Below are 26,350 nucleotides of genomic sequence, written 5' to 3'. Positions count from 1 at the left end.
CTAAACTACAAACACAGCACCCCGAGGCCACCCTGTAATGTCTGGGGACTTCAATCACGTGACTCTGGATGCAGCACAGCCTGCTTTCTTTATTATTTTATTTTTCAACACAAGGATACTGATGGAAGTGTGAATTTCCCTACGGGGATGAATAAAGTATCTATCTATAAATGTAAAGCTGAGAAGGGCCATGACGTTTTTAGACGTCACAAAAGCTCCGTCGACTGGGCGGAAGCGGTCGCCACAGAACCGTGAACGACTTCCGGCCCAGACATCCATTTTATCACAGTGCCCATTTCTGTGGTGTTAATTTTATCAATATCCGTATTTTTGGGGTTAATATTCAAACCAAATCCACACTGACCCAGAACAACAAACTCGTGTCGCAATTCGAGTCGCATCCGCGCTAACATGGCGGCCGACCGCCGTGAAGACAAAGGTATGCGGTAGCCTTAGCCTGGGTAGCATGTTAGCTTGTCTTTGTTGTCCGTAGAGCCGTTTTATCGATTAAATCAGGTCGAAAATTTGCGTTAGTCATTCTTGTGCAAGTATGTCTGTGTCCCACGGCGGTTTTCTTTTTCCTGGTATCAAATTTCCCAGGGATGTTGTCTCAGAGGATAAGGGTAATTTAGGGGCGATCGGGAACGCTCCCATTCGGATTATTTTTGTTGCAACTGCCTAAATTTGGTCGATTTACTTACAGGTGATTGCCGAGTCATCAGAAAATACATGCTTGCTTCCACTTAACGTGCCACCAATTAATGGTAATCGGTGTGTACGAAAACGTCCTTACATCGGAGATGTTAACCAATGAAAAAAACAAAAATTGTCCTGTTTTGTTTGCAGCAAAATGACTCATGTTCTATATCTTTTCCAAACGAAGGCTTATGGGGAAATCCAAAATATCTTGGTCTAGTGAAAGAGTCGGGGACCTTTTTTGGTTCAAAAAGGCATTTATTCAAACTATTCTGATTCTTTTCATTGAGAGTCTAACTATAATTTAAACAAAGCTGCGAAACAACACCCCAGACATGTGATGAATATAAGTTTCAAGCAAGTTGTGTTGAAAGTTGTGTTCTTTTGTAAAATGTCACAATATACTGCAAACGAAGGATACATATGTATTTACCTTTAGCTATGTGACATGGTCACAATTTCAACCTAGGAAACAGGGTGCTCATTATTTGTCTTCCATTTTAAAGATATTAATTTTCATCATCCTTCAAATCTACAAACACTTGTCGTAGTTGTAAAATACATCTTCTGATGCACCTAAACCTCATTAATCGTGTTTCCTGGGTACACAGGGGTTTCACAACATTGCACATCCCCGCCCAGGCGACCCAGCCACGGGCGTTCAACCCAGCGACTTATGTTCAAGTCAAGTGGCACTTGCCGTTCCCCATAGTTCTCCTCTGGATGCAGAGCTATTTCGAGGCTTTTCAGCTGCCTTTTGTGTGATTGCTGTTCCCTTAATGCTCTGTATAGCTATGTAAAGTGTCCCACTTAATCTATGCTGCCAACTTTGATGGACGAACATCTTGCCTTGCAGTCCTGATGCCGATAGTCAATGGTCAGTGGTTGGTACTTGGTCATTTTCCTTTAGTAGGCTTCAACAAGCAGTCCTCCCATGGCACAATCAACACAATGCTTTTAATGGTTTTTACGAGTTACAGCTTCAGGGTGATGATGACAATGCGCTGGGGAAACTGCAGCTGCTTCTCCTATAGCTGCTAATCTTGGGCTATTGCTAAAATCCCTGTCGCTGCCTTCTTGCACTTTGTTCTTGGCTGGGCTCCTCCTCTCACAAAAGCAGTTGCCCAGTAGGTGTTTCACACTGGCTGGAGCTACAAATGCCTTCCCTGGTCCACGAGCTGATAATTCGTCATTTTTTTCACAACTTGTATGTAGAAAGTACACGTTTGGAAAAAATACAGAGGAAATTGTTACAGGCGGATGTCACACTCGCATCCAGGTTCTGCTGCATCCCATTGGCTAAAAAGACAGAAATAACTTTATGAGACACTACAGTGCTCCTGCTGCTCGTGGTAGAAATACTGTGTTGCACTCCCGTCCTCATGGGCTTGATCTCCAAGCCAGATGTACTCATGAAAAGAGCCACACCTTGCTCGTGAGCCTTACGTTCCCGTCCCTTGGTCCAGCAGAACAGATTCTCATTTTGGGGAGAGTATGACTCATCCAATTTGATAAGAATTAGTTTTCCAATTAACAGAAATGTTTAACTTTTAATTTGAGTGTTAATTTTGCTATGCTACAGATGGCGAGCTTACTGTTCTCGAAGACATTTTGACGGAGGCGCCCGATCAGGATGACGAGCTCTACAACCCCCAAACAGAACGACACATTGTTGACAAGAAAGGTAATTCAGTGCCGTTTTTTTTGGTCTTTGTTTTTCATTCCTCATGACAATAATCCTTTGATTTTTGCAGGGGTTGCAATAGTCAAAACCTGAAAAACAGACACATTATGACAGTCACACAATAATAAAAAGACAAAACAGAATTGCAGTTGAATGAATTGCCTTTATTGTCATTATACAATAGTTCAACCAATATGGAGGGCTTCTCCTTTCCGTGTAAGAAAGCGATGCAGAAAGCGACCAGCTTCTTGCACGCTAGCATCAGGGATCTTTGGGTTGAGCGAGGTTTCCGTGACACATATATCTTTTTCCCACAAGTTTTATGTAGCTCCAGGTCATCAGTTTCCTGGGTAATGAATGACTCGTTGAGATACAGCCACAGCAGGGGTGACTTGAGAGTTGTCATGTAGCCTTACCAATAGGCCTAGCCTGCGGCCCCGCTTTTGCCCCATTTTCGGACGCCGCCTAAGTCTTTTCCCAGGCCCGTTAACAACCCACGGAGCACCCGGTGGTGATCAGCATCTTTGCGTTCTTCAGACTTTACTTAGATTATATTTCGAATAATTTATTTTCCATGTAACCGGCTGTTGCTGTGCTTCAGTTTGTTTTGGGTGGAAACATTGACTTGTGCACCCGCCCGGCTGTCTGACTGACAGCATACCCCAGCCTATCACAGTGGCACACAGATAGTCACGCCAAACACCCAGGCATCCGCCACATGTCCTTTGGATAGCATTTTCTGTCTGTTGTCTGCTGCAGAACTAAAACACGATATTCAGTCTCTGCCTTCCTGTCGTCTATCTTAACCTTAAACTGATTTGTTGTCCGCCAGGAACAAAGCGAAAGAACGACCATTCGGAGAGCCACGAACGCAAGCGGTTACGGAGCTCCTCTGGCCATGCCCCTTCCAGATCTTCTTCAACCAATAAAAGAGGCTCAGGAGTTCCCCTCTCCTCGTCATCCTCCAAAAGGTCGGCGAGTAGTCCTCACAGGCGTCATGTGGGCAGCTACCGCGGCAGAGGCGATATTTACAGTGAGCGAAGGACGCGTCAAGGAACAAGAGAAGCCGGTCATAGCCGTGGAGGTGAAAAAGCCACACTGAGACGTTCATCCAGGGTTGTGGAGGCCGCCAAGCAGGTGTCTCTTTGTTACTTATTAGGTGTTCTGTTTATCTCCATTATGGCTGCAACCAATGACTATTTTGATTGTTGACTAGTCACCGACTTCTGAAATGTCAGATATTAAGATTTATTTTTTTGCACAAATGTTATATGATTACGTGTCAAATTATTAAAAAAACAAAACAAAAAGGATACAGTGAAAATATTTTTTATCGAACATACTGCAGATTTGTACAAAATATACCGTATTTTCCAGACTATAAGGCAAACCTAAAAATCCATACTGGTCAGAAATTTAAATCTGTGCCTCATTAAATCGGTTTGCCATATATGGTAGGTGTCCTACCGTATCTCTGCAATCCAACCTGTGTCGCAGCGGTGGAAGCCCCAAAACTACTTCCCACTAAACTCGGGACAACTTTGTTTTATTTATTCTCTAACATTTGTTTCCTGTCCCATGAGTAACTATAGTGTGATAATGTGATAAAATCCATTGCATTTTTGTATATTATCTATTACTAGTGGTTAGGTATCGGTGCTCCTGCCGCTGAGACCCAGATTTGCTTCCTGTATTTGACAATTTTTTGCAATGCAATTTTGGTCAGCGACTTTTTACGACTAATTAGTTCACTAATTTATACCGTAAATGTATAGACTCTGCCCTACTTACGAACGAGATGAATTTGTTCGTAAGTTGCCTCAGCGCTATATTTTGTATGTTTCTGATTTATATAAGTAGGTTTAAGGTTTGTATAAGTAACCTGTATTCTTTTGTACTATAGAATAAACATTTCATAAAATAATATGCTCCATAAAGTTGAGTTAAACTTATTTTTGGAAGATGGGCTTCAAGAGGTCCTTCTCAACGGTAGAGTGGGCGAAAAAAAGCGATCCAACCATTTTCTCAACCTCATCAAGCTTTCTTATTCCACTTTCATTTTAAAAGAAACGCCTCGCCTCTTTACACTTTACACCAACCATATTGAATGTATGCACGAGATATTAAACAATAAAATTGTCAAAGTACTTGGCACGCTGGCGATACAGTACAGTATATTTACACAAAACTAGGAAGAGGAAGCGGATTTCTTCTTTGGGCGTGGATGCTGGGTGGCCTCTCACTGCGCCAGATGCCGGTAGTGGCGGAAAGGAGCACAACAGTACTGTCTTGTACTCGGAAAAAGGTGCACACAATGCAAAATCTAACTTAACCAATGTCTGGATATTTTTCATCCCGAAAAAAATGTTTGTATCTCCTGTTTTTTATAAGTCGAATGGTCGTAAGTAGTGGAGCGTCTGTAGACAGGTAGCTCTTACTGTAGTTTTACTTGCTCCTCTTTATATGGAAATAAATATGTCTAGACAATTTTTGGAAATGCGCTTTACAATCTGGTGGGCCTTATATTGTGGAAAATAGTTTTTAAAAAATGTCCCATCTAAAACCAATTGGGTTGGTCTGAAGTTTTTCCTTCAGAACTGCTTTGGCTTGAATTTTACTTGAATCTTCCTGATGTGAGTCACTCTGTTTCGTTCAACTCTCTTTGAAATTTTTCTGTATCACCAAAGAACTGTCTGTTTTGCAAACTTTTCAAGTCTTTTTATGTGCTGTATCAAAGCTAAAATGATCGGAAACTTCAGAAGTTTTGCCACACGTACTTATGTTGACAATATCCTTTCTGTTTTTTGCGTTCGAGACACACTATTACGCTCAGTAGAGATAATCATGAAAGATGCCTCACTGTTATAAAAAAGTGTCTGGCGACATTAGTCGACAATCAATTCCACTGTGGACTATTTCTAGTATGGGTTTTTTTTTTTCGACACGTCGACTAATCGAATTTTTTTTTTGGTTTTTTTGCGCAGAAGCGACACAGCAGCCCCTCCCACCATCAGGAGGACAACCAATCAGAGGACGATCTGTCGGAGCATATTTCTGAAGGCTCTTCACCCGCCGCCGCCTCCCATGACGAAGAAGAGGAGGAGGTTGTAGAGGAAGAAGACGGGGAGGAGGTCGAAGAGGAAGACGAAGAGGATGGTGAGGAGGAAGAGGTGGATGACGAGGAGGAAGAGGAAGGAGACAAAGAGGACGAAGAGGAAGAAGATTACGAGCGTCGCGGCGAAGTCAACGACTACGACACACGAAGTGAGGCTGGAGATTCTCGCTCGCCCTCTTCCGTCAGTTTCTCTGACGGCGAGTCGCAGAACTCTGCCTCGGACGCCTCAGGTGGGCAACTCTCTGATTTGCGGTCATGATGACTCTGAACCGTACGTTTTTGTGACTGTCTCCTGTCATTTGACTCTCAGGTTCCGAGAAGAAATGCGAGAAGCTTTCCTCGTCTGTTCAAGCCGTCGGTAAGTCGGCCTTTTCTCGTCTGCCGGGCACCCTCTTCCTATTCTTGACTGACCGTTATTACCTTTTTTATAGCAGATCCTACCGGCACCCTTCGATTTATCCTGCGGGAATCTCGCTTCTTCGTCATCAAGAGCAACAACCACGAAAACGTCTCGCTGGCCAAAGCCAAAGTATGCCTGCTTCTGTATTGCCATTTTGCCCTCCCCCTTTTTTGTCCTGCTCATCTGCCATTATTCTTTGTTTTTTTTCCTCTTTATTTCCTTCCTTCTCTACCTTTCCAAGTCTACTTTTATATGTTGATTGCGCGTGTGCAATGGTCGTCATGTTTTTTTTTTTGTATAGCCCTTAATCACACACAGTCTCAAAGGGCTGGACAGACCACTGACTATTGCAAACTACAGACTATTATTTCACCATCCCCTGATCTAAAACCTACACGAAGGCAAGGAAAAACTCAAACCTCAGCATGAGATAAATGAATAAACCTTGAGAAGGGACCGCACATGAGGTAATCCCCCTTCAAGGATGACCAGGATGCAATGGATGTTGCATTATCAAGCAAAATAGATAATTGAAGAATGATATAAAATAAAAAGAATGACCAGGTTGCAACCTGGTGCGCCTCATAAACCAGAAAATACAGGTGGATAAATTATACATGCACGTTACAAACGAGGTTTTATGTTAGGCTACCATATTTGTCCAATGATTGATCAATTAAAAAAAATTGCTGACCAAAATCACAATACATGGTATGCAATTCAAATCGAACCAGGGTTGTGGCGGTTACAGCACCGAATCATAACCAATAGATGACATATGGTTAAGATCTGGTGAGTGCGGGGCCCATTCCACATCGCATCTTCTGCTTATGAGTCTCTCTTCAAACCTCTGCCTCAACCAAGCAATAGTTTCATTGGCTGTATGAGGTGTGGCCCCGTCTTGCTGAAACCATTGTGAAGCTCTCACAACCCCCCTCCGGCGTCCCAGCGATGCCCAGTACTTGTTCAGAACAGCTATGTAGCGCTCCTTGTTGACTGTCTAGAACTGCCGTCATCATCTTCAAACCAAAAAGGCCCGATGATCCCGTGCTTGCTCTTGGCCACCCAGGCTGTACATTTAACGGAATTAAGCGGCCTCTGAAGCACTTCAACTGGAACCTTTTAACCCCAAACAATATTGTTTTTGCTATTGACGTGCCCGGAAAGCAAAAAATGGGCTTCATCTGGGAACCAAACGTTCTCAAGAAAGTTTTCATAATTTTCAAGCACATTACAGAACGATTCACACATTGCTACTCGCTTTTCCTTGTCAGCATCAGTTAATTTTTGCCTTATTTGGATTTTGTATGGGTATAGGTGCAGATCAGACGTAAGAACACGCCCCAGTGACTCCCTTGTCATTCCTTCTTGGCTGCGTCTACAAACTGATTTCCTAGGGCTGCGTCCTACTGAGTCCCTCACTGCAGCAATGTTTTCTCCTGTCCTTGCACTCTTCCTCCTGCCTGAATAAGTTCCCCCTGTGGCTTTAGAACATAGGTCCACTACAGTTCCATGCTCTCTGAACTTCTTAATCCAACTAACAATCGTTGATTTTGATGGAAAGTTGCGACAATGGAAATGCTTTTGAAACTGAATCTGTACACTGGTATGATTTTGTCGCAAAATGAGTCTCCAGGGAGAATATCTTTTGCTGACATTTTCAGGCAACTATAGCTGCAAATGATCATCCATAGGTTCACCTTTCACGTCCTGCAACAGAAAATACATTTGTTAAAGAATTTTTTTTTTTTTATCAAATAAAATATGGGTACGCATCTTTTTGGGTCACAATTTGATATATAATACAAGGCTAATTTTTTTGGGGCAGTGTACCTTTCAATCTGGTGCACATTATAGTGTGGAAAATACTGTAACTCTAAGATTAAATAAAATTAAAATAACAAAGAAATACACACAAAATGTAACAAAACAAATACAATATACCTCATCATATATGATCTTATTTTTAGATCACAGCGCAGTTAAAGTCCTTAATGATCTTATTGTCGTATGAAAATATATTATACATTTGTATTTCTTCCTTTACAACCATTCATTCTTTTTTAGAGCTGAACTCCTCATCTGCTCATTTTGTCCCTTGCAGGGCGTGTGGTCAACGCTTCCCGTCAACGAGAAAAAGCTGAACGCGGCTTATCGCTCGGCTCGCAGCGTCATCCTGGTGTTCTCTGTACGGGAAAGCGGAAAATTCCAAGGTGAGTTTGATTGCACGTTTGGGCTACAACGAATGCGGATCGTCACGCAGAAGACTTGTAAACAAACCTCACACGAACCGTAGGTTTTGCCCGCTTGTCCTCCGAGTCTCTTCACGGCGGCTCTCCAATCCATTGGGTCCTGCCCGCCGGGATGAACGCCAAGATGCTGGGGGGCGTCTTCAAAATCGACTGGTTGTGCAGGTGAGCTGGCTTTGGGAGTCTCTGCCTCGGCAGCGCCACCCACTGGCTTGCCATCTTATTATTTTGTTTGCGCTCCGCAGGCGGGACCTTCCCTTCACAAAGACGGCGCATCTTTCTAACCCCTGGAATGAGCACAAGCCTGTCAAAATTGGACGCGACGGACAAGTAAGAATATCTAGCAGTTTATTTAAAAATTGTTTTTATTGTTTTGGAACAGGTGTGTCAAACTTACGATCCGCAAGCCAGATTAAGCCAGCCAACAAATTTAATTAGGCCCAGGAGACAGTACTGAGAGAAGCACAAGAGAGAAACTAAGCTACATCACATAAAACAATGACTTGCGGTTTTAAATGTCCACTGGATTTCACTTAAGCCAGGCGCCACTCCAAGAAACCCACCGTTGCTGTAATTGTTGACCAGAGAACATTTTAGGAAACAAACTATTCTTATGTTATTTCACTTAAAGTAGAAGTCACAGGTTGGGGCGTGGATCTCTCATAACTGCAACATTTGCTACTAAACTATACTTTTTGGGAAAAAAATACATAATTAAAAATTAGAGCTAAGGTCTCTGCAGGAGTAAAACGATCTAGCTCCTCTTTATGTATGAAATCTAACAGTAAATTTCCCAAATTCAGCTACACATTTTCATAAGAAAAACAACAATTAAAAAATGATTTTGATTTTAAAGCATTTGCCCTTAAATTAGTATTTGAGTGCCATTTCTGTTAATTTTCAATTTGCATGAGCTTCCATGAGTTAAATAAACTCAAGTGAAAATAATGAAATTGTTCATTTTATTTAATTTTTTTGAATGCACAGTTGATAAAGGCAGCAAAAGATTATATCGTTGTGAAGGAAAAAATGTTGATGAAGAAAACCTCAATAATAGTTTTATAATCAACCCTGAATCATAATCGCAACTAATTGTGAGCCTTCTAAAGATCCTAAGCCCTACAGCTAAGTCACATTCTTTATGCCATCAATTTACCCGCCCGGCCCCAGTGAGTCTTTTTATCTACCATGTGGATCCTGAGCTAAAACGAGCTTGACACCCCTGTATTAGAACTTGCACAATGAGTCTTCTTTTGTATTTTTCTCCCTTTTCAGGAAATCCAGCCAGATGTCGGGGCTGAGCTGTGCGCGCTCTTTCCGCTGGACGAAAGTGTGAACATCCACCGTGTGGCCCGGCGTGTTCGTCACAAGCGTGAGAGCCCTACGGAAACGCGACCCCGCGGCCGCCCGCCGCAGCGCGAACCGGGAAGGTTAGCCAATCGCCAAGCTCCTCCTCCCACTTCCTGTTGTTCTTCTGCGCCCACCGCGGCGCCAACTGCCGCCGGACGTCGGAGACGACGAGCGCTGCGGCTAATCCGCTCGGGCTTGTCGTTGCTCCGCCGCTGGCTCTGGAGTTTTTCCGTCGGAGTGATGCCGTGAAAGTCGCTCTGCGAGGCAGAAGCTGATATAGTTTCATGTTTATTTGACTTTGTCTCTATGCAGGAGGGTGGCTCGTAGCAAGTCGAAGCTAGCCAAATGTAGATGGACTTTTCTAAATAAAAGCATTGGCTGGACTGATGGAAACAGGAAGGGGCAAGGGAGCTTGGTGGGCAAAGAGAAAAGGGGAAGAGGGACTGTGATCTTCACATGGACTCTTTTGAATTTTTCAAGGTGGTGCAGGTTGGTCATTTGATGGGGAGGGGTCGATGGACTCTAATGAAGGGGGACAATTTGTCCAAACAGGTAAACGATGGAACTGATCATACCACCCCGCAACTATCCCATGAGAGAACACTTGAAAAAAAGTTAATACGCAGGCACACACACATGCACCAACTGAGGACGTCTTGTTGGGGCTGTGTGTGTGGGCGATGCTCTTTAATGAACTTGTGTGTGTTTGATGGACTGAAAAAAAGTCCGGAGTGTTGGTGCTTTTCTTTGGTGACTGACAGGACTGCACCGCCAGCGCACCATCCTAAACCCTCCGGTCTTTCAAAGTAAGGGGGTTTGTAACAAAAAAGCCTATATCATGGACGCAGATGTGGAAACAAACATTTTAGAATCCAAAGTCCACTTTAACTTCAAAAGCGGTATGTTGACCCACGACCTCTTTCTTTCAAAATTTGTAAGTCACATTATAACTATGACACTTTTTACGGTTGCATTGCTTTAGAAGCGCTGACAGGCACTAGACTGAAGTCTAAAGGACCAAGAAAGTCGACTGTAGGAGCAATTAGATAAGTTAGTGAGACGTTAACAAAACGGAGTAGACTCTGGGACTAAGTTGCTAACCTCCTGCATTGGTTACTTCTGCAACTGGTAAGATTCTGTGACTACCTGGGAAGAGTCGAGGACAAAACATAAAGGCTCAATCCCAGTGCTTCCCCATCCGCTAGATTTTGCTCTTTAAGGTGTTAATGAAAACAAAAAGTGTTTCATTTCTCTACATAGCATAAGAGGGAAAGAAAAAAAGGGAACACAAGCACGCTTTCACCAAGATGGGTCAGGAGTGCCCCATCTTCTCCCTAGACACGCCCTTTGGCATTAACTTACCAGCTGGGAGCAATTGTGGGCCTGAAAGTACCAAATATGTGTTCATGTAAACTACATTTCTACACAGGGCACTGGGGAAAACGATAAAAAGCACAAAGGCAGGGGTGAGAGGTTTGAGTGGTGGTAAGAAAAAAATAACCAAGTCAAGCACAGCACCTGTCTGGCAACATACATGTTTATTTTGCAGTTCTTTGTCATATTTTCCAATGTCACTGTTTTGGGTTAAATGAAATGTTAAAAAAAGTAACTGGATATGTTACACCACAACTACGGAAGCTCAAATTGAAATATGTTCCCAATTCTTGAAAGTATTGCTCACAATGCTCTCACCAAAGATGTAAGAGGAGAAGGAAACTAAAGACAAAGTGGATAGGTGAAAGGGGAAGTAATGGAATTGGGCCTAAGACTCGCAGACCAACTAAATAGACTTGTGTATAAGTGGGACCTACTAATACGATTTTGAGACCAACTAGGTGGGCTTTCAGGAAAGCTTTGTAAGATCCAATGACTGCATAGACCTCTGTGTCAATGGGACAAACTTGGAAGGCCGGTAGCTTCTTAGTAGGCACAAGTAACATAACATAATAAGACTCAAACATAAACATTGGAGACAAAGTAGGCAATGCAAATGCTTTTGAACAAAGACTTAAAGTGTTACAAACAAGGGCGGGGTTGACAACGGGACCCACTGTGTTTAGACCTGAGCACCAGTTGGACTTAAGCATTTCTGTGCAGAGGTGTGTCAAAGTGTTTGGAGGTTAAGTATAAACATTTCTTATGTGTGTCTTGTGTACCATCGAGCAAGCCTTTGTCTTAAAAAATGTCAAACTTGTCCATGTAGGCGTCGTCTTGATGAGTACGACATCCACGGCCGGAAGCGACTTCGGCCCGAGTGTCCCGACTTCAACCAGCGATCAGGTTGTGAAATAAGAGTCCAAGAGAAGAATCTGACAATATTGTCTTTTGGATCTTCCAGTCCATTGGATTCCCTCCTTATCCATATTTGCACTCACACAGCCATATTGCTTTGGTTTCCTTTTCAGGGTTCATCCCGGATCTGCGCAGCCAGCCGGTGGACAGGTGAGATCTCAACTAAACAAGCAAAGTTGGAATTAATGCGTAAAAGGTTTTGCAGCAAGTTTTCTGTCTTGATGTTTTTGTAGGCGTTTCTCCAATGTGAGACGAGACGCATTCATCAACGGGGTAAGTGTCACTCTTGGATAGGCAAGCGCACAGCAAAATGCATTTGTCCATGCTGAATCAATTACACATTTAGTAGTTTGCACGGGATGCCAAATTCAAGACTGACTATCGGCTTGATGATCAAATTGAACATCTTTGAATATTACATCTAAAAATTGATTATTTAAATTAAATATTTATGATTGTTGCTATAGAGTCCATATGACTTATTATAATGCCGAAGTATCTTATTTTCTTAGCTTTAGCTAACTTAGCTTGTAGCTTAAATGACAACATTAGCCCTGTAAACACTGCATGCGACTGGTCGAATAAAAAATCAAGCACTCATTGCAACCAATCTAAGTCAATTATCAGATACATTCATTCATGTAAATAACCTTTTATTTTAGGAGAATTATCTCTTCATAGCATTTAAGCTACAAGCTAACAGTTAACTGAAGCTAAGAAAATAACAAGATACTGATGTGATAAGTAGCATGGACTTGATAGCATCAGTCATAAACGTTTAATTTATTTTACCTGATATGAAGTGTGCGCTGAAAGCCTCGGTCCAATCTTTTGGCTTTATTGCATTCAAGCACAACTCTTCTGTTTCTTTGATCAGAAGTGCCCGCTGGGGTCCTGTAAAACTTCAATTTAAGATCACTTTTGTGGCACCCAAAGACAGTTGACGAAATTTTACCACCCAAATAGCGGCAACGACCGCTTTCTTTTTCTGTCTTTTGACCAGCGCGGTGCGTTTTTTGCCTCCAGCTTCGGCTGTAACGTCACGCGACGTAGGTTATGAAAGGGTCTAGCTCATTTTTGAGCAGATGGCATTTCTATGGTGCACCTCGTTGTGCAGCTGGTCGGCCTTAGCTTAGGGGTTACGTTGTTATAGCTCACCTGGCTTGCAATTTTTTTTTCCAGTCGTACGACTACATAAGGGATTTTCACCACAGCGTGGGACCGCCACATGCTTGGCAGTCTTTGGTAAGCCTTTTTCACTCCCCGAGTTTTATCCGGCAATGGAACTGACCCTGTTGCTGTGTGAACAGGCCACATACCCCAGTGTGGAACAGCCTGCCCCCCATCACCCACCGTACTACCACCACAACCACCACCCCCAGCCGCCTCCTCACCAGGCTTACCACCACATGCCCCCTCACGAGGTGCCGCCGGCTCGCTTTCGCGACAAACCGAGGGCGCCGCCCACACCGCATCGGGCCTTTGCCTCCAGTCCAGTGAGTATGCGTTGCCAAAATGGGATCGGGGTGGGGCACGGGAACTAGCTACGGGGTTAATCATCTGGTAGTGATGGGTTGTTTGCGAACCGGTCGATAAGGAGCCGACTGCCTTCGAAAAGTATTTCTTCCTGTCACCTTCTTTTTCTCTTGCTATCTCTGTGTGTGTGTCTCTCTCTCTCTCTCTGCGTCTGTCTGTCTCTGTGTCTGTCTGTGTCTGTCTCCCTCTGCGTCTCTCTCTGTCTCTGCGTCTCTGCGTGTCTGTCTCTCTCTGTCTCTGCGTGTCTCTGTCGCTGCGTCTCTCTCTCTGTTGCTGCGTCTCTCTGTCTCTCTCTGCATCTCTGTCTCTGCGTCTCTCCCCTCACTGCGTCTGTCTGTCTCTCTCTGTCTCTGCGTCTCTCGGTTTCTGCGTCTCTCTGTCTGCATCTCTCTGTCTCTGCGTCTCTCCCCTCTCTGTGTCTGTCTGTCTGTCTCTCTCTCTGCGTCTGTCTGTCTCTCTCTCTGCGTCTGTCTGTCTCTCTCTCTGCGTCTCTGTCTGTCTGTCTCTCTCTCTCTGCGTCTCTGTCTGTCTGTCTCTCTCTCTCTCTGCGTCTCTGTCTGTCTGTCTCTCTCTCTCTCTCTGCGTCTCTGTCTGTCTCTCACTTTCTCTCTGCTTCTCTGTCTGTCTCTCACTTTCTCTCTCTCTGCGTCTCTCTCTCTAGCTCCCTCTTTCTATCTTTTTTTCTGTCTCATTCTCTCTTTGTTGAGTTCTTTTTTGCTCTTGCTATATGTTTATTGCATTCTCTTTTTTTCTCCCCCTCACTGTTACCTTCTCACTCCCTGTATCTTTCTTTCAGTCTATTGCTGTTTCCCTCTTTCTCTGTCTGTCGCTTTCCGTCTCTTTTTCAATCTCTCCCTTTTTCTTTCACATAATTTTACTCTGTGAATCTTTCTCACCCTCTATCCCTCCCATAGTTTCGCTCTGTTTCTCTCTCTTTATCTCTTCTTTTCCCCTTTCTTGAAAATGCTTGTGACTGGTCAAATATGAGAGTCGTCATCTCTGTTGTTTGAAAGTTTAACTACGGTTCACTATATAAAACAATAATAGCTATTATAATATAGTATGACAATCCATTTTCAGAATGAATTTATTTGGTGCATAATGTTTCATTATTATTAGTGATATATCATTAAAAAATACATAAACGGAGAGCTGTTCGGGAGCCGAAAGAGCTGACTGTTTTTGGTGAGCTGTTTTCTAAAAAGAGTCATAATTCTCATCACTATCTTATTGGACTTCCTTTGTCAGCACGACTACGACATGCGCGTGGACGACTTCCTGCGGCGTACACAAGCTGTCGTGAGCAGTCGGCGGGAGCGCGAGCGGCAGCGGGACCGCGAACGGGCCGCTCCGAGACGAGAGCGAGACCGGCCCAGGGACAGAGACCGCGAAAAAGAGAGAGGGCGCTACCGCAGATGAGTGAGCACGTTGTTTTCCTGTTCGGATTTGGTTAAATAGCTGCATCTGGCCAGACTATCGCCATCCGTATACTGTGAAATATCACATGACCCTTCAACCCCAACCCTTTTTTTTGATTGCCCCATGTAGGGGCAGCGATGTATCAAAAGAAAAAGAAGACGTGTTCATTTCCCAGAAATCTCTATGCTGCCCGCCATCGCAAACTTGTATGACGGTATATCTTGCCAACAGGATCTCAATTTGTTTCCGCTTTGGTTGTACAATGTTTCTTGGGGGGGATGAAATAAATGGCATCTTGTCATCTTTTATGTAAAAACTGCTCTGATTCTTTCTTTCCACCCCGACGTGTTTTGAAAGCAATGTCCTTTGATCTGAACGGCAAGTAAGATCAGGCCTTAAAAAAAATCCAGCCTGACCCAACCCGGGCCCATAGGCCCGATTTAGCCTGAGCCCGACACATTAACTTGATTTGCAGGACTGACTTCAAAGCAAACCAAAAATTTCATAGGTTGTTTGTGAGGCTTCGTCAGGAGAAGAGGTGCTATATCGTAACAGAGCTTGTTTTGTGAGTAAATGTAAGTTTAAAAAACCCTATAAACATTTACATCTTTTAAATTCCAGCATAGGTTACATCAACCAACAATTTTAGTAAGTGGGAACATTTTAAGGCCGTTCATCAGTTGACAGGTTGAAAATTGGACAATTAACCCTAGCAGTGGCATTTTTAAGAGAGAGAAGCAAAGAGACAAAGAACAATGATGGGTGGATAATAAAAATAAAAGGTCAAGATTGGCAGTTCTACCCAAATTTCAGGTTGGTCTCCTGCTTAAGATTTTTCCTCTGGTTGAACGGGAAGGGTTGTGAAATAGTCTTTTAGTTCTGCCAATTGACAACACATGTGAGGGGCTCATGGGAAAAAGGTTTAGAATTGTTTATAGATGTCACTGTACACCACTACCTCTTGAATCATGGTAACAGAGCACCTTTTTATGATAATGGCACCAACTCTTCCAATATGTAAGATGGTGTGGACAGGTGCAGACGCTAATGGCTTTCCAGCTTGTTTTTGTCGATTCATCCTGACATTCATTCTTTTGTGTCTTCTTTTTCCTCTTTTAAGTCTTTATTAGGTGTTTATCCTGGAATGCCGTGTCTAATCTCATTGTAAACTATGTTCAATACGTCAGCAAGGACTATTAAGACTATTCTAATTCTAAATACAAGCTCGAGTTCAGTCAGTATGGAAAAGTAATTCCTTCCTCCCCAGAAAGAAATACCTCAAGTTTCCTCAACATGGTTTTTGGTTTTAATATTGTTTTTAAAGGAGACATAATCGGCTACATTCATTTTTTTAATGGCCAAATGATTATAACGGTCATTACAATGTTTTGACCGTAGATCGTCAATTTGGTTTTACAGCTACGAGGCGAAACAATCGGCGTTAATCAAATGGTAAGTTGCATACCTGTCAACCTGTACGTTTTTGCCTTACAAAGTATGTTTATTATGCATTTTAATACGTGTACGACGTTCAAGAAAATCTGTATGGTAAAACACAAATTTGTCAATTATGGGTACCATCCGGTATACACAGACTATCACGAAAATCAATCAAGTCAAACGAGTTTGAGTTGTGTAGTGAAAGGAAGTCCGTCTCTTTTTAGAGAACCGGCTTTTTCGGCTCAACTCATTAAAGAGACTCGGCTCTCAAACGGCTCACTTGCTTTGATGCATTATATTTTGAATGATTATGTTGTGTAAAGAAGTTAAAAAAGGAAGTAAAAAAGGAGAAAATGAAAAAAGACTGGTTTGTGGTTATCCCTTTAATCAGTGTATTACCAACAATAATTGAATGCAGAAAATGAATTAATAATTTGAATAAGAAAATGTATTATTCTACTACATTATATTTGCATGTAATTTTTCCTTCTACGGTGAATGTCCAAGCTCCTTATTTTTTGAACCTTTTTTAATAATAAACCTCATGTCAAGCAACTCAGGATCTCACAAAATGTCCATTAACAATATATATGATATAACAAAACACATGTACAATATAACATGTTAAACTACATAAATAAACATTTGAAAAAAAATATGGTGTAAGCTAAAATGCAACATTTTGTAAGGGCATGAAGCCGTGGAGTTTGACAGGTATGATTTTTATAGCGCTTCTCAAGTTACTGAAGACCTCCCAGAGTGCTTTACTCTGTCCTTCACACACGTACACACACACCCCTACCGGCTTATCGGGGAATTTGAAAAACGTAGTTATAAAGTAGCTTTTAGACGTCAAATATCCGGAATATAACAGACATTGGAAAGTTTAAAATCCCGAGACTAAGTCCGGTCTTTGAATGCACCCCAAGTCCAGTACAGACGGAGCCTTTTTCCGCCTTTCGTCAAGAGCTTCTTACTTGCGGGTGAGAATTGTCTGCCACTAATAAATGGGGAAATTTATCAGTATCGCATCAAACGTAGTCATAACTGTAGTTGAGAGTGAAATTATAATGCTAAAAATGATAAACTTTTAGAATATTCTCCTGAATTGAATGCCCGTAAGAACGCCACAAGATGGCGGTAAAGTAAGTCTTGTCTCGTATTCAGGTGAGCACGCGACCCAAAATGCTCGTGGAACATACATAACACACTTATGTTATTTCACTCGGCGGTGTGATACAATGAAAGCGATGGAGAGTGAAGTCACGGCAGTAGACATACTTTCGAAATCATTTGGGACGACAACATGGAGGATTTGTGTCGACTCGGCGGTTTGGATCCGCTGTGGGTGAGTTCAACTCGGGGCCCAGTTTTTGCGCCATTTTTGTTGAAGGGGGACTCTCGTAGTTTGTGCCACTTTGTAAAGTTTTGATGGTAAATGTTGACACTATTTAATGAATTTCCGAACAAACATAGGCGGGGTGTGTAGTTTGAGGTTTCCTTGAAAAGATTAAAATTAAATATTTTCTCTATCAAGTATCTGTTCACAATACCCAACTGAGTTCAAATAGCCTTTATAGATATATTTTTTCCCACCACGCCTGTCTGCTTTTATTTCACTTTTATCCTCGGTGTTCCTGCCACAGAGCGCATTATGCTGGAAGAAAGAAGGCAGGGGAGATTGGAAGGAGGAGTGTGAATTCATGCGCATACACATGTTCTTTTATTCGAGGATGAAAACGGTGAAAGTAAGAAAAGGACAAATCCCCCAAAAAGATGAAAAAAGAGGAGTTTATTTGTGAATGTCTAAGAATCTCACGTTCTTGCACGCTCAACAAATGGAGCTGCAAGGATTATTTCAGCCAGAAGATGGCTTCTGGCAGTAGAATATTTTAAAGTTACGGACACCACTTCTAAATAATACAGCCTAGAATTGGGGTAGCTGAGAAGTAAATACAACAATTTTCTTAACACGTTGATTAATAAATAGTATATTATAACAATACATATAAGTCATATGTCCTTTATTCCCCCCACAAAAGAATTCCTGAGTCACTTAGCAGTAGTTGCGAAACTCTTCTCATGTCCACGTCAAGGGTGTCAAAGTCAAATACATGGAAGGGCCAAAAAAAAAGCCTGTAAGCCCAGGGAGTCTGGTCAAATTTAAAATGATGCATTTAGTTTAGCAAACTGAGTGGAACCTACTGAAAAGCTAACAAATATAATCCAATACATTCTGATAAATAAAACATTCATTCCTTGTGGGTCTGTTAATAATTTTCCATTGTAGAAGGTAAGAAATCCTTTTTTTTTGTATAAAAATACTTATAACTTATAACTTGGAATTTAGACACCATCAGTGGCCAGTTTTAGCAAAAGGAGGGCTGAATTTACTTCAAAGAAAGAATAATAGCAATCTTCTATTGTACAATTAATCAGCTGATTTTTTTGATTAAAATGTTACAAAGTGTAACAATCTATTCACCAAAAACACTTTTTTTTCATGAAGCGAAAGAGAATAAGAGAGAAAGAAAGATAAGTAGAGGAGACGGAGAGAGCCAAAGAGACAAAGAGAGAAAAGGGAAATAAAGAAAAAAAGTGCGAGAGAAAACATCACAGGGGAGAAAGAGAGAAAGGGAGCAAGAGAGAAGCGAAAAAAAAGCAACAAAGAAAAGGGATCAAGAAACAACGAGAGGGAGAAAGAAAAACTACATAATGAAAGCGAGAGAGAGAGAGAGAGAGAGAGAGAAAGAAAGACAGAGGGACAGAGTCAGAAAGAGATATCAAAAGAGAGAGAGAAATAGGGAGAAAAGGAAAACAAATACAAAAAGAGAGAAGCGAGAGACAAAAAGAAAGCGAAAAACTGAGAGAAAAATACAGGAAAAAAGTCAGAACGAGAGAGAATGAAAGAGGGCAGAAAGAGAAAGGGAGGAAGGGAGAAGATAAAAAAGAAAGAAACAAATAAATAGGGATTAAGGAAGAACAAGAGAGAGAGAGAGAAAAAAGAGTGCATGAGCGAGAGAAAGAAAGACAGAGAGAGACAAAGAGAGAAAAGAAAAATAGTAAAAAAAAAAAGTCAGTGCGAGAAGAAACAAAAGAGGATAGAAAGGGAGAAAGAGGTAAGAGAAAAAGAAAGAGTCAACGAAATAGGGATAAAGAAAGAACAGGAGAGAAAGAGAGAAAATATGTAAAGAGTGAGAGAAAGAGAAAGAAAGAAAGAGGGACAGAGTTAGAAAGAAAGGAGAGAGATTAAATGAGTGAAACAGGGAGAAAAAGAAAAGGGAGAAATACAAAAAGAGAGACAAAAAGAAAGAGAGAAAAATAGAGAAAAAAGTAAGTGCGAGAGAGAACGAAAGAGGGGAGAAAGAGAAGATAAAAAAGACAAATAAATAGGTATAAAGAAAGAATGAGAGAGAGAGAGAAAAAAGATATAAAGAGAGTGCATGAGAGAAAGAGAGTTGAGAGAAAGAAAGTAAGAAAGTAAGACAGAGGGACAAGTCAAGTCATGTTTATTTGTATAGCCCTTAATCACAAGGAGTCTCAAAGGGCTGCAAAGACCACAGACATTTACAAACTATTATTACACCATCCCCTGATCTAAAACCTACATGAGGGCAAGGAAAAACCTCAGCATGAGGAAAATGAAGAAACCAGAGTTAGAAGAAAGAAAGTGAAATAAAGGAGAGGGATAAAAAAGAGAGAGAAATAGGGAGAAAAAGAAAAGAGAAATACAAAAAGAGATAAAAGAGGGAGACATAGAGAGAGACCAAAAGAAACAAAGAAAGAGAGAAAATTTGAGGGGAAAAAAAGAGACTGAGAAAGGAAAAAAAATAAAAAAATACAGCTACAGTTGATTCAGGAGTGGCGCCTGGCGTTGGTGACATCAAGTGGACTTATTTCAAACTGCAATTCCTTTTTTTCTCTTGCGCTTCTCTCAGAGTTGTCTCGCGTCCTGGATTCAAACCCTTGATCCGGCCCACGGGCCTCATGTTTGGCACCGTTTGGCTGTGAGTGTTATGTTTAATCCCTTTATGTCCTTACTGAGGACTGGAACGTGACCTGGTACACCAGCTCGCCCGATTTGACGCAGTGCTTCCAACACACCATCCTTGTTTGCTTCCCTTGCGTATTCTTGTGGACCTGCTGCCCCCTGCACCTGCTCTACCTGTATCTGCGACCGCCTCGCCCGCCTCTCCCACTGTCCTTGCTCTGCTGCACCAAAACTGTAAGTAAATTTAGAGGCCAAACTGAAGTTTTTTTTTCAGTTGCCTCCTAATATGAAAAAACAAACAAATGTGAATAACATTAAAAGGAAAACTTTAAGGCCCCAGGGATGACGCAAAACACCCTGGTGCAAATGATGTCTCTTGGTTGATCGGGTGTCACCGTAGAAGCCAAATGCATCAGCAGAGTGAAGTGGCTGGGGAGAAACAAGTCTAGATTAAAAAAGCACTAACAGCAAAAACCTGTGAACAGATGGCTCCAACTTCAAAGTGCAATGTAAACATTTCTATTGAAGAAACGGAAGTAGGATGGGGTCTAATGATGGGAAAACTGTATTGAACACTTTTAACAGATACAGGGGTTTGGGGGGAAGTAATTTGGGTCAAATATGCAAGTAGATAAGACCCTAAGATTGCAGCAATTTTTTTTTAACAAGTCAACCTTTTTGTAAATTAGGATTTGAGAATATCAATCAAGACTTCCCTTTCCCCAACCACTTCATTTACGTAGTTAGTCTGGACCCTAAGGTGAATACCCAGGCAATAATCTGGGCTCCTACTCCTGGGACATGGTGGTAAACTTCTGTTTTAACGGATAAAAATATTTTGGATTTGAAAATATGAATCAAGACTTCCCTCTCCCCAACCACTTCATTGGTCTTCTTGGTCAGGATCCGTAGCTGAATACTAAGGTTTCCCTCTTCGCCTCTTGTACTTGGGACGTGGCCATAATTTTCTGTTTTAACAAATCAAAAAAGATATATTTAATGTTAGGACTTGAGAATATTAGTTAAGATTTGTTTGAATACTCAGGTTTTCTTCTTGATTTGGGACCTGACCCAAATCTTCTGTTTTTACAGATAAAAAAAAGTTTATTTAATATTAGAATTTGAGAATATTAGTCAAGATTTCTTTTTGCCCAGCCACTTCATTGAGCTCCTTGCTCAGGATCCCAAGGTGAATACCCAGGCAATCCTTTAGGCTCCTGCAAGTAAGACATAGCGGTAAACTTCTGGTTTAACGAATATGAATATTTTTTAATTAGGATTTGATAACAGCAGTCAAGACTTCCCTCTACCCAGCCACTTAATTGATCTTCTTTGTCAGGATCTGAAGGTGAATACTCAGGTTTTCTTCTTCGCTTCTTGCACTTGGGACCTGACCCAAATCTTCTGTTTTAACAGATAAAAAAAGGTTTATTTAATATTAGAATTTGAGAATATTAGTCAAGATTTCTTTTTGCCCAGCCACTTCATTGAGCTCCTTGGTCAGGATCCCAAGGTGAATACCCAGGCAATCCTTTAGGTTCCTGCAAGTAGGACATAGCGGTAAACTTCTGGTTTAACGAATATGAATATTTTTTAAATTAGGATTTGATAATAGCAGTCAAGACTTTCCTCTCCCCAGCCACTTAATTGATCTTTTTTGTCAGGATCCAAAGGTCAATACTCAGGTTTTCTTCTTCGCTTCTTGCACTTGGGACCTGACCCAAATCGTCTGTTTTAACAGATAAAAAAAAAGGTTTATTTAATATTAGAACTTGAAAATATTAGTCAAAATTTATTTTTGTCCAGCCACTTCATTGAGCTCCTTGGTCAGGGTACCAAAGTGAATACCCAGGCAATCCTTTGGGCTCCTGCACGTGGGACATGGCGGTAAACTTCTGCTTTAACAAATACGAGTATTTTTATCAATTAGGATTTAGGAATAGTACTCTGTTTCAACAAATAAAAAACTGCTTTTTATAATATTAAGATTTGAAAATATTAGTCAAGACTTCCTTCTCCCCAGCCACTTCATTAACTTCCCTGGTCAGGATCCCAAGGTGAATACCCAGGCCGTCCCCTAAGCCTGGTGCAGGTGGGAGATGGACAGAACATTTCATCAGGGAGACATCTAAAAGCCATCCAAACACATGCCCGAACAAACTCAGCTGGCTCCTCTCATTGCTCCTCTCATGAATATATTATCAACCCATTAAGCCAATCCAGATAAAAATATAAATGAAATTCTACTGGTCCTAGGAAAACAAAAGAACACAAAGGCCATCAGATATACAAAGTGTGAATGTGTCTGCAAGTGGGGGTTTCTCTTGTTGTGTTTCCAGCTGCTTAGCTTGAGCTTAGCTTCCTTGAGCCTACTGGAGATTTTCTATCTTCTGGTGAGGAAAAGTGACGAACTTCACAGACACGCCGTCTTCCTGCTCGGCCCCTTCGTCCGATCGATCACTCTCGTATGTCGACCTCTGCCGCCCGCTCGTCGTCCCCGCTACATAAATAAGATCTAAAGAATTTGTGCATCTGACAGGTTCTGTCCGTCTTCGTCATCCACGTGGAGAGGAGAAAAGGATGCCGCTCATCCATCCTGCTCTTCCTCTTCTGGACTTTTGTGGTTCTGTGTGCAGTTTTTCCTTTCAAAGATGTCGTGGAGCAGATTCTTCATCAGGTACTGAGATTCTGACAGTATGAGCTAAACGTATTACATCCCGAAAACATATTTGAATGCAATATTACAGCTAATTAGGTGATTTCAGTGAATCCAATCTACATGATGTAATCTAAATCTAACTTCAGTCTAATATATCTAATATAAACTACTTAATAAATCCTGATTTGTGTGCGTTTGTGTTTGTATGTGACTGCTGTCTCCGAAACAGCAGAACAGACTATTGGGAAAATTTACACAGTGGTAATTTAGGCCTCTGTGAGTGTCTTTAGCTAGGTTTCATGTCAAGGCATCCCCAATGAAGACCAACCAAATCAACTTACGCGTGGTCTGCTTTGGAGTGGTCTATAAAGCCCTCTGGCCACTAAATTGGGTGCTGCAGCTCTTAACCACCGACCACTCCAAGAAACCTAATCCAATCCTCAGACCGGGGCACTCCGGGTAATTCAACTCAGATCCTGCCAGATCTCTTACAAGCTTACCCAATCTTGTTGCATACAACGTTTCACAATGTTTTTATCAATAACAATATAGACTATTCTATTCTGAAATCTAAAAATCATATTTCTTGATGAATGCACATGAAAGATTGAATTGCATATAATTTGTGTCACCTAAGTTTAAATCATGCAGGACATGCAGCCCTTGAGGACCGGGGTGCCCAAGTCTGCTCTTAGTCTATCGGAACCAGCATCTCGATTGATGCAATTGTATCTTATGCACATGTTTCAACAAACCATGGCACAAACAGCCATCCATCCATTTTCTGTGCCACTTATTCTCACTAGGGTCGCGAGGGTGCTTGAGCCCATCGCAGCTAACTCTGGGCAGCGCGCAGGGGACACCCTAAACTGGTTGACAAACAGCCATTATGCTTGTTATTCTATAGTTTAGTAGACATTCAAAATAAGTATAGAAGACATCAATGGTGAACTTGCGAGGAGAACAGGAGAAAACTGTACCAAACACTCATATAAGAAATTCCAAACTGTTTCAAAAGATCCTCGTTCAAGCCTTGTCTTTTTTTTTATTAAATTCCCCCAGGTTACAAAAACAGATAAGCCCAAAGAGGTGTGGCAATTAAAAAAACGGCAACATGATTGGCCAGTAGTGACGATGAATAAAACAGCGCATAACAGTCAAAATAACAAACAACAATGCTGAATAACATTTAAAACAAAAAGACAAAATAATGACTTACTTATCATTCCCTCTTTTTATATCCCAATAACAAATAAGAGGGTGTTTTTTCCATTTGAAAAATAGATAAAAATGAACATTCAATGTTTTATTTAACACCAAAATAGAAGTTTGTTCAATTTAAAACACTATTTTAATAAATAAACAAAAATTATATACTATTTGGTAAACGAAAAGCACATACTGATTTTTCTGAAGGCCAAAATGGGGTGGCCATATCCATGGAAATTGCATGCATGGAATGCCCTATTGACGCAGTCGAATTCTCTATTGGTCAGCTGCCAAAAGTCACAGCAGGCTGCAGGATTATTTACCCTTTTCATTTCGCGCCGGGTTCCCAAAAAACGTTTGCACGCTTGGCACGTAGCCGCCATGTCGGAAGGCCACGTTTCACCACACTCTAAAAGGACCGTGTGTATTGTTTAGCGCATCCTAGTGGTAAAAACGAATTCGTTCATTAAAAAAGCCCAATATTGTCATAAATATTAAAGCTCCAGTATAATTTTTGACCTCTAAATAGCTTTGTATTTGTCTAATGCGAACAAAAACCAGTGCCACAGAGCACAGCGTAGCAGCAAGTAAGGTCAAGTTATGATTATATGTATAGTCCTTAATCACAGCAAGTCTCAAAGGCCGCATGGACTATTGCAGACTACAGACTCTTATTACACCATTTCCATTACCATAGCATCAAGACGTCAGGTATATAAACTGTCACGATTGCCATGGCACCCAATTGGCCCCGCCCTTGTGGCACCAGCTGCGGCTCGTTGACGGATTGGCTTTCCGTCTATTCAAGCTCAGTGCTTTCACTCTTCCTTTGTCAGTCCGTCAACAAATCTCTGCCCTGCAAGACGTGGGTTTTGACCCGGTCCTGTTTCCTGTTGGCATTTCCTGTCAGGTATTGTTCCCGTTTATTTTTGTCCTGTTTAATATCGGTTTCCAGTTTCGTTCCCGTTTTTCCTGTTTTATTTCGATATCCTATTTTAATATCAATCCTGTCGGTCCTGTTGTTGAATATCGGTTTCCAGTTACGTTCCTGTCTAGTTTGTCCTGTTTAATTTCAATATCCTGTTTTGATATCAATCATGTTTGTCCCGTCCTGTCCGGAATCGACCCCATCTGTCGATATCTGCTCAGGCAATCGGTATTGATCTTGTCGGCCTCTGGCTTCCTATCATTCCACGCCAGACTGCTGCCTAACGTGCATGACTCCCCATTTCCCGTAAAATAAAAGGCTTGTGTGAGAAACCTCAGGCATTTGGGTTCTGATTCTGTTCCGGTTCTTGACACAAACTGTCCCTCTAAAGAGAATTTTCTTCTTAGAATATACACATATTTGATTACATCTGCACAATAAATAATGTTTGCTAAATTGAATTGAATACTGCACTTTTCAAGTCATGAGACAGGTTACGGAGGCAATGAGCAACTTTTTTGGGCGCCTCCTTCAAACACAAAGACACTGGATGCACTCTTTGGCCAAGAACTATTAGTTGGAGATGGCGCTTCCTTTGAGATCACATACTCCTTGTGTTTTAGGGTTTCCGGTCGGACGCGGTCCGCTTTGTGGCCTTTTTCATCAGTTTTTCCCTCCAAGTCATTCAAGTGGTGCTGAGCGGCTTCTCAGACCGGCGACCGCTCGGCAACCGTCGCAAAGAGGTAGCCTATAGTGCCGGGTTTTTGGTATTCTGTATATGTGACACTTTCTTCCTTCACTTAACTTTTTTTGTCTATGTGTGGTCTTGCCTGTTTCAGAACGCGTGTCCCGAAGAAGATGCCTCCTTCCTTTCCAAGTTTTTCTTCTGCTGGTTCAGCGGGTACGAATGTCGGCCACGATTATTGCAAATTGCCTTGGGTTGTTATCCAAAGGGGAATTTGAATCATTCTTAAAGGGACAGTGTCTATTATTTGACAACTATAAGTCGTGGAATCGTATCTGTCAACCTCACCCAATTGTTCCACTTATTAATGATTGCAATTCCCTTTATTAGGCGACAATAAAGCTCACAAACCCAATGAGGCACATATTTACTCACAGCAAGACTGACTATGTAGAATAAAGATCATTTATAACCAAATAAACATCTGCATCTTTCTTAGTTCCTAACCCACTCACAGTTAAGTTAGTGTTGCGTATTATATGTATCACTATATATATTTTTAAAAACTCCCCTACAACACTTGTGATACGGCGTACACAATTCGAAACGTTCAAAAAACGTTTAAAATACAGGGCAAACATATAAGTTGACAGGTATGCTACCAAAAACGAGTGCTACATATAACAAGGAAGACTAC

The 26,350-nt window shown here is 41.6% G+C and overlaps 2 protein-coding genes across 4 annotated transcripts in view; both read left to right on the top strand.

Annotated features, from left to right (window-relative positions):
* The first annotated feature begins 229 nt into the window (after positions 1 to 229).
* ythdc1 (YTH N6-methyladenosine RNA binding protein C1) lies at positions 230 to 15,051 on the top strand. Its single transcript, XM_088319915.1, has 16 exons — positions 230 to 439; positions 2,279 to 2,380; positions 3,213 to 3,517; positions 5,365 to 5,725; positions 5,806 to 5,853; positions 5,927 to 6,024; positions 8,000 to 8,108; positions 8,192 to 8,309; positions 8,390 to 8,474; positions 9,420 to 9,574; positions 11,698 to 11,774; positions 11,900 to 11,936; positions 12,020 to 12,059; positions 12,969 to 13,031; positions 13,097 to 13,282; positions 14,571 to 15,051. The coding sequence occupies exons 1-16, from the start codon at positions 412 to 414 to the stop codon at positions 14,739 to 14,741; spliced, it is 1,983 nt and encodes a 660-aa protein (XP_088176041.1). The 5' UTR covers positions 230 to 411; the 3' UTR covers positions 14,742 to 15,051.
* A 2,040-nt stretch (positions 15,052 to 17,091) lies between these two features.
* Positions 17,092 to 26,350, top strand: part of LOC148350429 (ATP-binding cassette sub-family C member 1-like) — a 35,056-nt gene continuing 25,797 nt past the window's right edge. For 2 of the 3 annotated variants that reach the window (XR_015847088.1, XM_088319913.1), the window contains exons 1-6: positions 17,092 to 17,164; positions 20,227 to 20,406; positions 22,512 to 22,637; positions 22,712 to 22,849; positions 25,592 to 25,711; positions 25,808 to 25,869. Coding sequence is in view for 2 of the 3 variants with exons in the window: in XM_088319913.1 (XP_088176039.1) it covers positions 17,099 to 17,164; positions 20,227 to 20,406; positions 22,512 to 22,637; positions 22,712 to 22,849; positions 25,592 to 25,711; positions 25,808 to 25,869 (692 nt within the window). In the remaining variant the exon portion in view is untranslated. Of the gene's footprint in view, positions 17,165 to 17,348; positions 17,530 to 20,226; positions 20,407 to 22,511; positions 22,638 to 22,711; positions 22,850 to 25,591; positions 25,712 to 25,807; positions 25,870 to 26,350 lie in introns of all 3 variants that reach the window. The other variant, XM_088319914.1, reaches the window with a different exon arrangement.

The sequence above is a fragment of the Urocampus carinirostris genome, chromosome 16 (assembly GCF_059441175.1).
Source record: "Urocampus carinirostris isolate Australia breed hairy pipefish chromosome 16, RoL_Ucar_1.0, whole genome shotgun sequence".
NCBI classification, from domain to species: Eukaryota; Metazoa; Chordata; class Actinopteri; order Syngnathiformes; family Syngnathidae; genus Urocampus; species Urocampus carinirostris.
This window is presented reverse-complemented; position numbering and strand designations above follow the sequence as displayed.